Genomic DNA, 17,089 nt, shown 5'->3' with positions numbered 1-17,089 from the left:
GGGGAGAGGCGGCGGCGACCAGCGGCGGCGACGGCGACCGAGAGGACGGTGGCGGCGGCGGGGAGTAGCGGCGGCGGCGGCGGCGCGTAGAGGCGCGGCGGCGGCGGCTTAGGGTTTTAGGATCGTGCTGCGATATATACCATGTAGAAGGACAAGATGTGGGCTGTGCAATCGTGATGTATTGATCGGTGCACCAGACACGTATATATAAGTACAGAGGTGGGCCACAACCTCAACTATACAGAGAAAACGGCCCTACACACAAATATACACGTACTCAATATACTCAACAGTTTTGAATAGTCTGCTTTGTGTTATCCAGCTTGCAAGGCATTAATTGGATATTTAGCAAGTAATGTAGCAATGCTGATGGAAGCATCAAACATACGACTCCCATCTCAAGTTGGCGCGCAATATATATACGTGAGGCATATCCCAGTTCTCAGCGCCATTGATGAACTGAGTTGTTTACTCTCTCTAGCTCAATGGGGCCGTTGTGGGTTTTCTTCGGTGCATTCGTAATGGCAGCCACCGCAGTTCATGTCGCCGGTCAGCAAGAAGGTTGATTCCTCAACTCAAGTGCATGGATCAGATCCATATACTAAAACGTTCTGTAGATATTTCATTATTATTATAAATCCAAATACCCGGCTTTTGATCGTATTCTAACTCTTTTCATCCTGGTTGTGTAATTTGTGCCATCAACAATCAGGTTTCTTGAGCATCGATTGCGGCCTGGATGCCAAATTCAGCGGCCGCAGGGACACGTACACAGATATCGCTTACGTCTCCGACGGTCCGTACGTCGACGGCGGGGAGAACCACAGGGTAGCCGCCGAGCTCGATACTACTGACACAAACGAGGACCTCCGCACGCTCAGGAGTTTCCCGTCCGGCCTACGAAACTGTTACACGCTCCCAACCAAGAGCGGCGCCAAGTACCTTGTCCGGATGTTGTTCTTCCACGGGAACTACGACGGCAAGACGGTCGATTTCGACCTACACCTTGGCACCAACTACTGGGATACGATGTCGGTCGGAAACACGACCGACGACCGCTACTCGTGGTCCGAGGCGATCTTCGTCGCCTGGGCGAGCTGGGTGCCGGTGTGCCTGGTGAACACCGGCAGTGGTACGCCGTTCGTCAGCACGGTGGAGCTGAGGCCGCTCAGTGCCTCGCTTTACCCGGACGTCACCATCGATGAGTCCATGTCCACGTATCAAAGGATAAACACAGGGGGAAACTTTACTCGGTATGTATGAAACTCTGGCTTTCTTCTAATCTAATGCTACTTAGGAGTACGCAAAGTCTTTTTCGCGGTTCCGGCATGCGCCGGCAACCATCTCACCACTCAACAGCTGCTTTAAGATGCGGTCCATGAGGAGCAATTATTCATCTCATTTTGCTATACAAAATAAATACTAGATCAAATACAGCTATTGGCCCACTCCTTTTGTCCTTACCTCGCATGCATGTATCTGATACTTCACTCTCTCTGTCTTTTTTCACACACATATGCATCTGTCTCTTCTCTCTCTCTCTTGCAAATAAATTCATAGACATTTTTTCATCTTGACCAATTTAGAACATTTATATATTTTAAAACATAAGTTTGTTTGTGAAATAATTTATATATTTGAACTCCTAGCGCCAAGACCTTGAGAAGTAAACCAATTTTGGATATATTTGCAACACATTTAAATTTAACGTTTCACATTTCGTATGTGAAGCAAACCTATTTCACTTGAAAAATGTGTTTTTTGTGAAACAAGACAACAGAACTGAAATATTGGTTTTGAAAGTGAAAAAAAATTGAAACTGAAATGTCAACTTGTGGAACTGATTATTTGAAAATATGTAATAGTTTAATTTGAAAAGAGTGAAATATGTTTTTTCAAAATAGTGAAATAGTTTATCTGAGAAATGTGTAGTTGAAATATATGTTTTTCTGTGACACAAGCCAGTGTAAATGGAAACGTAGTTTATGCATTATGAAGTAGTAACCACAAAATGTGAAATTATAATATATCATTGTGAAACAGATTATTTGAAAATAAAATTTTTGAATATATTTCAAACACGTTGAAATTTCAACATTTCACATTTCGTATGTGAAACAAACCTATTTCACTTAAAAGATATGTTTTTTGTGAAACAAGACAGCGAAAGTGAAATATTGGTTTTTGAAAGTGAAAAAAATTATGAAACCGAAATGTCAACTTGTGAAACTGATTACTTGGAAATGTATAATAGTTTTATTTCAAAAGAGTGAAATATGTTATTTAAAAAATGAGCAACTGAAATAGATGTGCTTTTTATGAAACAAGCCAGTGAAAAGAAATATATAGCTTCTGAATTTTGAAATAGCAACCATAGAAAGTGAATTATAATGTATCATTTGTGAAACTGATTATAATAAAATGTGAAACACTTTATTTCAAATAGTGAAATAGTTTATCTTAGAAATGTGCAGTTGAAATATATGTTTTTGTGAAACAAGCCGGTGTAAAGTGAGATGTAGGTTCTGAGTTATGAAATAGTAACCACAAAAAGTGAAATTATAATATATCATTGTGAAAGAGATTATTTGAAAATAAAAATTTTGGATATATTTTAAACACGTTTAAATTTCAATGTTTCACACATTTTGTATGTGAAACAAACCTATTTCACTTGAAAAATGTGTTTTTTGTGAAGCAAGACAGCGGAAGTGAAATATTGGTTTTTGAAAGTGAAAAAAAAATATGAAACTGAAATGTCAACTTGTGAAACTGATTATTTGAAAATGTGTAATAGTTTTATTTCAAAAGAGTGAAATATGTTATTTAAAAAATGATCAACTGAAATAGATGTGCTTTTTATGACACAAGCCGGTGAAAAGAAAAATATAGCTTCTGAATTATGAAATAGCAACCACAGAAAGTGAATTATAATGTATCATTTGTGAAACTGATTATTCTAAAATGTGAAACAATTTATTTCAAAATAGTGAAATAGTTTATGTGAGAAATGTACAGCTGAAAATATACGTTTTTTGTGAAACAAGCCAGTGTAAAGTGAAATGTAGGTTCTGAATTGTGAACTAGTAACCATAAAAAGTGAAATTATAATATATCATTGTGAAACAGATTATTTGAAAATCTGAAACAATTTATTACAAAAGAGTGAAATAGGTTATTTGAGAAATGTGCAATTGAAATAGGTCTTATTTTTTCGAAAGAAGCGAGTGGAAAGTGAAATGTTGGTTCTAAATTGTGAAATAGTAAGCACAAAAAGTGAAATTCATTGTTCACATTTTCAAATAATCAGTTTTACAATCGTATATTACAATTACAATTTATGTAGTTATTATTTCACAATTCTAAAATATGTTATTGGCTTGTTTCACATGTTCTGAAGTGAAATGTGTTAGTCCACACACCAAATGTGAAATGTTGAAATTTAAATGTGTTTGAAATGTATCCAAGATTGGTCTAGTTTTAAAGGTCTTGGCGTCAAGAATTTAAATATATAAATTAGTTCAAATACGAACTTATGGTTCAAAATATATTAGTGTTTTTAATTTACTAATATGAAATAAAGTCTATGGATTTGTTTGCAAGGGAGAGAGAAATGACTGATGCATGCACCTCCTTCTCTGACAAAAAGTAGTACTCCAGGACTGCTAGACTGACAAAAGTAGTACTATGGTGGTGGACCAACTACTGAAATACCAATATTTCTTAAACAATGAGAACCTTTTATACAACACAAGAGTTAATATATGGTATGAAGTGTCACCAGTTGATAGGCTAGCTGGTTGCCGGTACCTACCGGAAACGCGCAATTTTTCGTTTCGCGTAGGAGTACTATATGTTGCCCTTTTTTCATCAACTATACATACTTTTCATTTCTTTCATAAGGCATACAATTATACTCAAACCTAAATATGATTTTTCAAACAATTTTTGTCCATTTTTACATGCACTCGTGGTTCAAATTTGAGTTATATTGATTAAATGCCTAGAAACACACTTAATGACTTAAATATAGTAAATGAGATCTGAAAATTGCCAAATTTGAACATGAAGGATTCTATAGTGTATGTTGAATGTACAAAAAAATTCAAGGTCAAACAATGAATGAAATGTCAATTCGCCTTCAAACTTGACACATTCACTATGGAAGTCACAATTCGTCCTAGGAGATAGCTTGATTTCTAAAGAGTGTACATCAAAGTTTGTGAAATCTTCTCAAACTTTTACCACACCGAGGTCATATCATGACACCATACCAAGTTCATGTTTTTGGGACTTCATTTATATTTCTAGAATTAAAAACCAATAAACTCCATGTTTGTGGTTGACTCTAACCATAGAGATCTTTGAATCTATTTTCCATTTCTTGTATAAGTCATATAAATATTCTCAAGATCCCAAATATAAGTTTACAAACCATTTTTGTGCAGTTTCATGTAATCGTAGTGAAAATATGAATTATATCCATTAAATGCCAAGAAGTGCACTTGATGATTTAAATATAGTAAATGAGCTTTTAAAATTTCCAAATCTGAACATAGAGGGTTCTATGGTTATGTTTAGTGTAGATAAAAGTTTAAGGTCAAATGATGAAGGAAATGTCAATTTGTCTACAAACTTGACGCATTCACCCTCGAAACCACGAGGTATCGGTTTGGTTTCTAAAGAGTGTACATCAAAACTTTTGTGAAACCTTCTCGAGTTTTTACAACAGAATACTGAGGTCATATCATATACACCATGCCAAGTTTCATATTTTTCATACTTTATTTACATTTTCTAAAATTTTAAAACGAGTAAACTCCATGTGTGTGGTTGACTTTTGCCCCATAGATCTGTAAAATTTGTTTTATTGTCTTGTACAAGGCACAAAAATATACTAAAGACCCTAAATATGATTTTTCTAAATCATTTTTGTGCATCTTTTCATGTACCCGTAGTTCAAATTTGACTTATATCAATCTAAAGCTTAGAAATGCACTTAATGGCTTAAATATAGAAAATAAGCCCCAAAAAGTACCAACTTTGGACATGAAGGATGTTAGGTTGTATGTTGAGTTTAGAAGAAAACAAAAACAATGTCAAGTGATGAAGGAAAAATTTGCTTTCAAACATATCACGAAAACCAATTTTCTCGAAAAAAAAAACTTTTGTAAGGCCTCACATATGCTTGCAAAATTGTGTGCTTCTTATGGCAGACTGTTGATTTCCTAAAATTATGTGCAACAATAGAATACATCGTACACATTGTTTTTGCAAAAACCGTGTGCAATGTATCACACATGGTTGAATTTTTAAAAGGTGTGTGATAATAGGCTACATCGCAAACACATTTTTTTGCAAGAATCGTGTGCAATGCATCACACATGGTTACATTTTTAAACCATGTGCAATGATAGGTCACATCGCGCACACGTTTTCCATAAAAATTGTGTGCAAGACATCATACACACATTTGTTGTGAAAATTGTGTGCAGCGCATCACACATTGTTGCGTTTCTGACCTGTGTGTAATATTGCGACATCGCACATTCTTTTTAACACATTGCACACGTTTCGGCTAAAAGGTGTGTACGATGTGTACATCACACACAATTTTTGCAAAGCGAGTGTGATAGGGTGTCTTAATAACACCATTCGGCACTAGTAATATATCATTTAAAATGAAACATTTGAAGTTCTAGTGTTATATTTTGGGGACATACAACTCATGTTATCTTGGTAAAATTATTACTGAGGATAACACATGTCACCTGCAAAAAAAGGGATATCGCATGCCTTTCTGACCAGAGACGATGAACTCCCTCCATCTAAATATATAGGGCATAATATGTCTTTTGAGGTTGCCTTCGGTCATCAGTTACACCAAAAATATATGATGTGAATGATACATAAACCATCAAATTCGTACTTAAAATGAGTTTACACTGACCTATTATTTATATTATACATCTCATATATAATCTTGTCAATGATCAAAGTCAACCGTAAAATACGTATTGGATCTTATATATTTGGATGAAGGTAGTAGCAGATTCTGACAGCACAAGTTCCGTTAAAGCTGTAATAATTAATGCAGAACTATTTTACGTTTCATACACTGTAATAAATCTCACAAACGCAAAAAAAATCACTCCATTGTCTCACTGATGGGTTTTCATTTCCATGAAGGTTTCCTGAGGATCCTTACGACCGCTACTGGAGTTCGAGAACCAGGTTGTCATGGGCAAAGCTTTCCACCAAAGACACCATCGAGCAGGACAACGTCTTCGCGGTGCCCAGTCTGGTTCTTCAGACAGCCGTAGCTCCTATCAACAATGCCACGGTGCTATATGTCAATACATGGATATCATACAAAACATCATTGGAGTTTAAGTTCATCTTCCATTTCGCCGACATCCAAAACACCCAACGTCGGCGATTCAACATATACATGAACAACGAGGACTGGTACACGAATTACAGCCCCCCATACCTGGTAGCTGATCATGTGCGTAGTTCTAAATGGTATAAGACTACGGGCGGCGAGTACAATTTCACTCTTGCAGCCACCAATACATCCATGATGCCTCCGATGATCAATGCATATGAGGGATACACACACATCCCCCACGACACTCCGAGGACATTCTTCAAAGACTGTGAGATAACTCCCCTCTACCTATAGTTCCCTACTTAACTCGCTTGTCGTCATTCTAGACAATGTTGGGCATTGGTTCCTTCTCGAAAACATATTGTTTACTCCGATCAACCGATTGGTACACTACTCTACTTTTCACCTCTTTAGCTTCACCATCACTAATTTTTCCAAAATAATATGTGTTTTCATAGTCTTTTATTAAAATGTAGAAATAAAAAGGTTGGAATAGAATGTTTTTCTTAATTGTGTCGGTTTATCCCTTTGACGCCATATTTTGAGATGATAAAAATGTCATTTTATCAAAAAAATGTGTTAGCGCATAGAACATCATATTTAGGGCAGTGTACTTTTTTTTAACCACAGACTGTAGAAAAATTGTTCTACAGTATTTAGTCATTAATAAGAAACAAAAAAGTACAATATTTACAACAAAGACTGCCACTGAAAAATGATAAATAATAGCTCAACCAATTCCTGTTCTTGGGATCATGAGATCATCTATTAAACATAATTCTTAACATACTAGCATCATAGATGAGCACCAATCCATTGTTTCAAACTATTCAAATGTTTTGCTCCAACGGCATAAGATCTTCCTTGAGCTGAACTTTGTTTCTGAATTTGTTTACCATTTCTTTGGAGAGAGTGTACGATTAGTTGATACTAATTAATTGACATTTCATTTTCAATGTATATCTAGGCATGGGAAATTAACAAAAATAATTTACCAATAAATGTACGGATCTGAAGGAAAGTTTCGCAAATATTCTTTTTAGTGTCGCTGTTTTTTTGTTTTGGATTACAATGAAAGTATGGACATGTCAAGAAAGCAACCATTTGCTAATTAGGACATTCAAGCACATACCCATAAAAGAAAAGGAAAAAGTTCTACTTATCTTATTACATGGACACTTGAAAAGGGAAACTAGTCTCTATGCATAGCCAACGAACACATGCACGGTGTGGACATTTTGATTCATCCACATGCACATGATGATTTCATCTGATTTAACAGTGTTCTTTATATTTTGTAAATGTTGTAACTCTCAAACGCATATTGGAATTAAGGTTCGATTTCACCATTGGACCTGTGGTGACGAGCTCTGCAAAACTTGACCACATAACAACATGTTTTGACGATTTTTTTGTGGACTTTAGTGCTACGAGAAACAACCCCCTGCTAGCTTCACCTTCCATGATGTTAGTTGGTCTAATGCTATCGTAAGTTGGCTACCGATGACCAAGTAGCCTAATGTTACCCTTACATTTTTATATTACGACCAGTGAGTAGCCTAACATTATCCAAACTTGCTTCTATATCACTTTCCGATACGGCAGGTGTGACATCTAGACCTTGATGGACCACTGATATCAACAAGATGCACCTTCTTTTCTGGAAGCTAATCTCCAAAGTACCTCCAAGTTAAGCATGATTGGCCTCGGGTAATTTGATGAGGAGTGGCCGAAAAGTTTGTTCGCGGATGCGCATGAGTGAGGACAAAGTGGTAACGAAAGACATGTGTTCGTTTGTGCACCCAGTGCACATAGGAAAATGAGACCCCATCCGAACGTCTTGGAAAAGCATGCAACAATATTGTTAGTTCACACTGAAATGTGCATAAAGTCGATGAGGCGCGGTGGGGCACTCAAAATGTTCTGTCGAAGTTTCTGTGGGGATCTTAATTTTTTCCTAGACCTATACTTTCTTGATGCATGTGTCCGAGTTTTGTAAAATAAAATAAAATCTGGATGTAGTTGACCTAACGAACCATCATCAAATTGCGTTGTTTGTATTCGGTGATCAAACAATTCTTCACATGGATGATCAAAATTTTAGTCCTTTTTTTCACTTTGCGATGGTAGTTGAAGCAATGATGGCTATCAAACAAGAGTATGGAGTAAAGAAAAATTGGATGGGTGATCCATGTTTTCCAGCAAAATATCGGTGGAATGGCGTTAAGTGTAGCGATGTAACTGATAACACGACGAGGATAATATCTCTGTAAGTATTATTTTGGTGGTTATTCATGTTTCGTGTGCTAATATGCAAGCTTTCCCTCATATGTTGGAATGTTAATCTTCATGCAGAGACTTGTCCAATAATAACATGAGTGGGTTGGTATCTGATAACTTCACACTTCTCACAGAACTCCAATTTCTGTAAGTATTAGATAATGTGTATAACTATGTATATACATATTTCTTACAGAAAAGTTAGGCTTCTTCATAACCAACATGTTTCCACTACTAAGCACTCCATCCTGATAGATAATTAGTGGACGGTGGGGAAGCGTATAAAAGTGCACAAATATTTTCCTTATCGACAATCCATACAACTCTTATCTGACATTTCCATTTATCATGAATTTGGATCCCTTTCTACCTATAGTGATGAGTGCAGAAAACCAACATGATCTACTTAAGATGACTTCTGTTTGGAATTCTTGGATAGATTTAGTTGCAATGTTTACGATACTAAGAGCATTGTTGAGTTTCTAAACTAGCACATATCACTTTCTGCAGAGATTTATCTGGCAACACTCTGAATGGACCAATTCCATATTCCCTTTGTAAAGTGAATGCAGGATCGCTCGTTTTAAGGTTTGGATTTTCTTCCCCAGGTTCAGTTTTTGTGATCTTTAGGAAGCTGACTACTTAAGATTGCTTGTTGTACTAAAGTAACACTGAATTGGTTGTCTGATGTGATTTCACTGTTTTTAGGTACGAGTCTGGTGAAGATATGTGCAACAAAACAATAAGTTCGACTCCATCAAAAAATAGAACAGTTATAATAAGTATTTCAATAGTGGTTCCCTTGCTGGTAGTGGTTGTACTTGTTCTTTCATATTTTATCTGGAGAGGGAAGAGAAAGCCTAAATGTGCGTTGCTCTTTTCTTTTAATAACACTACATCCATTGATTATTAAGGTTTACTATATTCAATATTTTTGTAATATAACTGGCATTTGGGCATCCAGTTTCCGTACAGGATGCTCCTAGAGAGCAAGAACTTGAGAGTGCCCTTGGAAGTACAAAAATTCAGGGTGATCACCTGCAAAATACCGAGAATCGACGATTCACATACAGGGAGCTCGAGAAGTTTACAAATAAATTCCAACGGTCCATTGGTAAAGGAGGTTTTGGGCTCGTATACTACGGCCGCTTAGAAGACAATACTGAAGTTGCTGTCAAGATTCGTTCTGAATCATCGTCGCATGGTCTTGACGAGTTCTTAGCAGAGGTACTTCTTCCCCTGGTTCATAATTTTTTTTAATTGAAATGAAAGTTTGCCAAGTAACTATTTTCTATCACAGTAAGCTTACATGCGCAAACTAAGATATTTTTTCCTTTGTGCTATGTCTCGTTACATATATAGGTCAATAGCTTGACAAAGGTGCATCACAGGAATCTAGTTTCTTTGGTTGGTTACTGCTGCGAGAAGGAACATTTGGCACTTGTTTATGAGTACATGTCCGAGGGCAATCTTTGTGATCATCTGAGAGGTTTGTCCGTTAGCAAACTAAGTGGTAGAAAATTTGTTGCTGCCTTAAAATTCCATACAAAATATATATGCATTGTTTGAACTTAAGGCATATATATCTTGAGTGCCTTCAATTTATTTATCTAAAATCGTTTGAGGTTGTCTATTCCTTTGAAGTTCTTGTAATCATCAGTAACAGCTAGTAAGGGTATCTCTAGCAAAACACCTATAATCTAGCCCCTCAAATGCCTCCTCAATTCTTAACTCCTCAAATTTAAGGAGTTAAAAAGTAGTGTTCCGAGCTTAAGCCCCTAGAAAATTTCTTTGCTAATTCTTCTATCTTTTGGTTTACATACTCTATTTCAACTAGATATGCACATATATTAAGTCCAAACTTGATATTTAGGTTCACGCAATTCAAGAACACTATAAATTAAAAGTTTAGAATTTTAATTATTCAGATTCAAACACACAATAGGGTCCGAGTGAAGTAATAATCTAAAGAAAGCATGATAAAAGCACAACAATCAAGGTTATAAAGTGTCCACAACCGCTCAACAAGATCATCTTGAAGCTGCCTCGCTTCTTGAAGCATTCAGTTCATTATGACAGTCATGCAACCCAAAGAATGAATGGTGACTACATTGGTCCTCTGATCTAACAGACTCAAGAATGATGGCTGGATTTTTTGGAATGCCCATTGTACTGACCTTTCCATTCCGCATGACAATTCCTCCATGTCCAGTGCATGCAATCAATTGATCCAAGCACCCCTACCCATCCTCGTTCTTTAATCAACCCAGGAGTCTCTCTATGCATGTCTTCATCACTAGGTGCCCTTGAGTACTCCGGCCCGCCGTCCTCAATCACGGCTTGTGTGAATCTTCGAACCACCTCCAGGATTGTATCTTCCTCAATGCGGACATACTCATCAATGGCGTCGGCCGAACACCCAAAGGAAGCAGTAGAAGAGCCACGACACACTTCATCAATTGACTCACACTTATTTCTCCCGATGCACTCCTTCTAAGTTTAGACAAGGGATCATGATCCTCAACAAGTTTTTTCAGTGGTGTTGAATAGACTTCAGTGCATTCAAAATCTCCGCCGAAAACATTTCTCTGGATATGTTGCATTGGGCGCAAAGTAATCCTTGACAAGTTTGGCATGGCCTTCTGCCCTATCACGATTGACATACAAATGGCTAAACTGTCATCCTAGTATTGGCCTCTTCATATCCTCGTGAACTGTCCCGACAATGGCCATCTCAAAATCATCCTCCTCTTCCTCTTGCTTGGATGAAGAGTTGTTGAAGAACATATCCCTTAACCTCTTCATCTACTAATTGCAATCTTCAATGATGAATTTGATTGCAAAAATGAAAGAAAACATTGAATAAAGAAAAAAAATCACATAGGCTATTCGCTGAACAGTTGACGGACGGAGGACGTTAGAGCTCCTGTCGACGTTGTTGCGACAAATACTCAGATTTGAAAGCTTGGATGGTTCTCCTAAGAATCTTGAACATCGATTTAACACAAATAGGAGTTCGGCTGGATGCGATCTTTTGAGAAGTTAAGCCCTATTATGAGTTCGGTTAGAGATTCTCTAATGTTTTCTTATATTGCTTTTTCTCATCCAAAAACAAATCCATTTTGCTAACTGTTGGCTGACAAAGTTACAACCTTAATGCATCTATTTTATTCAATTTTCCTACACAGAAGACTGTGTAAAGGAATTGCGAACAAAGAAATATTGCATAAATATATGAACATTGACATGTAAAACTGTTGATACAATTCTGCTCTAACTGTTACCATGCTCATGTATGAAGGGAAAAATGGTGTTGGTGAACCCTTGAGCTGGGCGATACGTGTACGAGTCATGCTCGAAGCAGCACAAGGTATAGTGTAATGGAAAGATATATATAGCTCTCTCAAGTGAATGTGTTATAGATGGTTTGCACTTCTGTTCAGTCAAGTTTTGAAGGACTTGCTATGATATGTGTAGGCCTGGATTATCTTCATAAGGGATGTAGCTTGCCAATAATCCACCGGGATGTGAAAACCAACAACATTCTCCTAGGTCAAAATCTAAAGGCTAAAATAGCTGATTTTGGACTATGCAAGACCTATCTTAGCGACATGCAGACCCACATATCAACTAATGCGGCTGGGACAGCAGGATACATGGACCCCGAGTATGTCTTTTTTCTACTTCCTCCTTTTTTTAGTCTGCATATAAGATTTGGTCAAAGTCAAACTTTAGAAAGTTTGACTAACATTATAGAAAAAAATATCATCATCTACAATACTAAAGTTATATGTCATGAAAATTAATTTCATCATTCATTTGATAATGTTAATTTCATATCGTGAATGTTGATATCTTTTCCTACAAAGCGAGTCAAACTTTACAAAGTTTGACTTTGACCAATTCTCATATGCGAACTAAAAAAACGAAGGGACTATATTATAAAATTACGTACCTGTTCCTCACAGATGGCATTGTTGCTTTAATCCAAATTAGGTTTACTAAGATGTGGGTTTTTTCGGGGGGGGGGGGGGGGGGGGGGGGGTATTATAGTTAAAAGGTAATAAATAAGTGTCCTCTTCGTAGCCATATAGCAGTGCTACACTTAGTACGGCTGCATGTACATCCCCAGTTGACCTGCAACCCATGAGGTTAACCTGTTGTTTTTCAGGTACTATCACACTGGCTGGCTCACTGAGAGCAGCGATGTGTATAGCTTCGGGGTTGTTCTACTTGAGGTAGCAACCGGTGAGCCTCCAGTATTGGCGGGCCATGGCCACATCGTTCAGCGTGTGAAGCAAAAGATTGCCACTGGCAACATCACCACCGTGGCTGATGCCCATCTTGGAGGTGAATATGATGTCAACTCCATGTGGAAACTGGTCGACACCGCCATGGCGTGCACAGCGGATGCTGCTGTCCGAAGGCCAACAATGGCCACCGTTGTGGCGCAGCTGAAAGAGAGCCTTGCGTTGGAGGAAGGTCGTGAGGACAGTAGTGCCAGGGGAAGCATCACCAGTACAACTGCTGCTCCGATGTCGGCGTTCGGTCCATCGGCAAGATGAATCACTGATGTGTTTCTTCACATCGTTGATGGGTCTCTAGTCTCTTTTTATGGGATTGCAAGGTCTTTATTACAACGGTTTATTCTGAACTACTCACTCGGTCCAAAAGTACTTGTCATCAAAATGGACAAAAAGGGATATATCTAGAACTATTATACATCTGGATACATCACCTTTTATTCATTTTGATGACAAATATTTTCGGGTGGAGGAAGTATATGTAATGCTAGGGCAAGCTAATATTTATCTTGTGTTGTGATATGTGAAATTTGACCATATGTTTGCACGCAATAAGGTGGGTGAGCTGTGAACAGGTGTGGAGCTAATTCCCAATATATGATTGTAATATAACAACCTACGGCTTGGTTAGTAGTCGAATCAGTTGGGAATGTGGTGATCCATTAACTTGCTTCAGTGTTGCTACCTTTCAAATGCAGTACTGTTTTTTGCTTTGATCTGCTGCTTTCGCGAGCACGTACTCCCTCCATCCGAAAATACTTTCATTAAAATGAATAAAAAAAAGATGTATCTAAAACTAAAATGCATCTACACACATTTCCTTTTATTAATTTTGATGACAAGTATTTCCGGACGGAGGAAGTAGCATTTTGTTCATTTTGAGTTTTGTGACTACAAGTTGTTGCATTTGTATTGGTTGAAAAATATTATTGTAGGCTGTCATTCTGTTGACAGCCCTTGTACAGTAACATCAATATTACTAGTAATATTTTTTAGTATTGTTTAAATATGTCAACGCACCCACCTAGGAAGCAACCTGTTTTCTTTGGTTCAGATCACTACGAATGAACCTGCACCTTCAACATAAAACGGAGAATCTGTTTTTTGTGGCAACCTTCGAACTAAGTTTTCATTAAATATTTACAACGATGAAGAGACACAACTTGCTTAGTTATGAGGTCTCGGGAGTATAACCAGCAAATCAAAATGGCAAGAGTTCATCGCTTGCTCAGCAAGTTGAGGCATTAAGAGCAACTCCAACGCGGCGACCTATTTGGTCCGCCGCCTTCTGTTTGGATCACGGCGGAAAAAAAGTGCTGGCTCAACGCGTCGATCCGTTCCTAAAACACGTCCTCTTCGCTTCCGTGGGATCCATTTTCGGCCCAAATTTGGGTCTGAAATGCATCGTGTTCTCTCGGTGTCCGTCGTGTTCTCACATGGTGGCCGGTCAGCTACCTCCCGCGTCTCACATGGTGGCCGCAGCCTTGTTTAATCCGAGCATGCAGGGGCGGGGGGGGGGGGGGGGGGGGGGGGGGGGGGGGAGGGGCATCCTCATCCTCTTCCAGCCTCCCGTCCCCATCTAGCCACCCTTCTGCTCCCCCATCGGCGACAACCTAGCCACCATGGGCTTCTTCACCGGCAAGAATAAGGCAAGCACTAGTAGAAAAAGGGGCAAATCTGAGACACATTAGTGCCGGTTTGATTTTGAGCCGGCACTAATGTGTCCATTAGTGCCGGTTCCAACGGCTAGCCGGTCGTTCTCATTAGTACCGGTTCGTGGCTAACCTTTAGCACCGGTTCGTTTCACGAACCGGTGCTAAAGAGAGTGGTGGCAGGGTGTTGTCAGTCTAGGGCCCGTCCAACACCTTTAGTACCGGTTCGTGGCACGAACCGGTACTAAAGGTCAACGTACATAAACCCTTCGTCCACCCGAGCCACTCTGTTCTTCTCATTTCCCCTCACTTCCTCTGTTCTTTCCCTCTCTTCCTCGAGCTCCTCACAAATTTTGCCCAAAATTTGTCAAGATTTGAAGGCCCCCATCCATTCAAATAATCACAAAGGTTAGCAACTTTGTCCTTTCAACTCTCATTGCTAGATTAGCTCTTGCAATGCTTTGTATAGTGATTAATTTGGGAGGAATTATATTTGCTAGTATTTGATTTATATGCAATTTGAGGTCAAAAATAACACTTAGTTTGCATATGTAGGTGTGGTTTACTTAGTGCCTTCTAAATCTCCGTCGTAACCACCGTCGATCGCCCGCACCATCCCGTCGCCGGCACCACCTTGTGGTGAGGCTCTTGTTCATGAATGTTTTACATTACCAAATTGATGTTTGTGTGATTTGGATATATAGTTACTCGTATAATTATCTTACCCGTACGTTGTTTCTTATACATAGTGCCATGGTTTTGATATCCGTCCCCGTCAGCCCTCGTCCTTGTTATGATTCGGATGTGGTATATTCTCTTTTAAAACTAGTTGTTGCATTTCGTGTTTATGACAAATTATGCCCATCAAGTTGACATAGAAATTTTTATGTAGGAGGTATGTGAACCGGAAATTCCAACCGACCCTATTGTCGAGAGGTTAAATTTAGTTCAAAGAGAAAACGAGTATTTGAAAGAAAAATTGAAAAGAATTGAGGGGGAGAAGATGGAATTGGAGTTGCATGTTGCCGATGTCGTCGATGATCACAAGATCAAGATGGAGAAAATGAGGTTGAAGATTAGAAAGATTAGAAAATATGCCATTGATAGTGTGGCTTGGTATCATTATGTTGTTGGATCAATTGTTACCTTAGTTGCGATCTTGATCGCATTTGTTGTTGCATTTAAATTCTTTAGCTAGAGAGTTATTTGTATGTTGCATTTAATTAAGTGATGTATATGAACTTTATGTATGAACTTTATGTATGAACTTTATGTATGAACTTGTATTAATTTGGTGTATTCGGTGTTGTGTAATGAAGATGAGTTGACAATGGATGTATGATGACCGATGCTCTCCCGAGTTCATTAATGGCGTGCATACTTTTCTGCTTGACGCCGAGGCAAACAAGCGGGCGGATGGTTTTATGCCTTGTCCATGTGTTGGCTGTAAGAATGGTCATAGTTACTCTACGTCAAGAACCATTCACGTCCACCTATTTGAGTCCGGTTTCATGCCCCACTATAACGTTTGGACCAAGCACGGAGAAATAGGGGTTATGATGGAAGACAATGAAGAAGAAGAGGACGACGACGGCTATCCTGGCCATGGGTTCCCTGAATACGATGATACAACAATAGGGGAAGAAGTTGAGCCGGCAATGCGGGAAGAAGCTGAAGAAGAGGCATCAGATGAGCCTGCTGATGATCTAGGTCGGGCCATTACCGATGCAAAGAGAAACTGCACAACTGATCTGGAGAGGACGAAGTTGCAGCGCATGTTAGAGGATCACAAGAAATTGTTGTACCCGAATTGCGAAGGTGACAAAAAAAAGTTGGACACCACACTTGAATTGCTGCAATGGAAGGCAGAGAATGGTGTATCTGACAAGGGATTTGGAAAGTTGCTGGTAATGATAAACAATATGCTTCCAAATGACAACGAATTGCCCGGGAGTACGTATGAAGCAAAGAAGGTTGTCTGCCCTCTAGGGTTAGAGGTGCAGAAGATACATGCATGCCCTAATGACCGCATCCTCTATCGCGGTGAGTACGAGGATTTGAACACTTGCCCGGTACGCGGTGCATTGCGTTATAAGATCAGTTGCGATGACCCTGGTGATGTCGAGGGCGAGCGCCCCAGGAAGAAGATTCCTGCCAAGGTGATGTGGTATGCTCCTATAATACCACGGTTGAAACGTTTGTTTCAAAACAAAGAGCATGCGAAGGCGATGCGGTGGCACGCAGAAGACCATAAGAAAGACGAAAAGTTGAGAGTACCCGCTGACGGTTCGCAGTGGAGAAAAATCGAGAGAAAGTACTGGGAGGAGTTTGCAGGTGACCCAAGGAACGTATGGTTTGGTCTAAGCACAGATGGCATTAATCCTTTTGGGGAGCAGAGCAGCAACCATAGCACGTGGCCTGTGACTCTATGTTTGTATAACCTTCCTCCTTGGTTGTGCATG

General features: G+C 38.9%; 1 protein-coding gene across 1 annotated transcript; it reads left to right on the top strand.

Annotated features, from left to right (window-relative positions):
• Window positions 1-485: 485 nt before the first annotated feature.
• On the top strand, window positions 486-13,611 carry LOC123116086 (probable LRR receptor-like protein kinase At1g51890). Its single transcript, XM_044537089.1, has 12 exons — window positions 486-561; window positions 713-1,253; window positions 6,190-6,659; window positions 8,522-8,660; window positions 8,747-8,818; window positions 9,182-9,259; window positions 9,380-9,537; window positions 9,636-9,898; window positions 10,034-10,160; window positions 11,973-12,041; window positions 12,149-12,338; window positions 12,843-13,611. Exons 1-12 carry the CDS (start codon window positions 486-488, stop codon window positions 13,234-13,236), a joined length of 2,577 nt encoding a protein of 858 aa, XP_044393024.1. The 3' UTR covers window positions 13,237-13,611.
• Window positions 13,612-17,089: the final 3,478 nt, after the last annotated feature.

Source organism: Triticum aestivum, chromosome 5B (assembly GCF_018294505.1).
Source record: "Triticum aestivum cultivar Chinese Spring chromosome 5B, IWGSC CS RefSeq v2.1, whole genome shotgun sequence".
Lineage (NCBI taxonomy): Eukaryota > Viridiplantae > Streptophyta > Magnoliopsida > Poales > Poaceae > Triticum > Triticum aestivum.
The sequence above is the reverse complement of the archived record's forward strand: the minus strand, read 5'-3'. Positions and strand labels throughout refer to the sequence as shown.

What these genes read in the sequence shown, in the direction of transcription:
- LOC123116086 (XM_044537089.1), top strand. Translation starts at nt 486, where the DNA reads ATGGGGCCGTTGTGGGTTTTCTTCGGTGCATTCGTAATGGCAGCCACC. An exon ending in TGTCGCCGGTCAGCAAGAAG is followed by an intron (nt 562 to 712) that starts GTTGATTCCTCA and finishes ATCAACAATCAG; the next exon opens with GTTTCTTGAGCATCGATTGC. An exon ending in TTGACGAGTTCTTAGCAGAG is followed by an intron (nt 9,899 to 10,033) that starts GTACTTCTTCCC and finishes TTACATATATAG; the next exon opens with GTCAATAGCTTGACAAAGGT.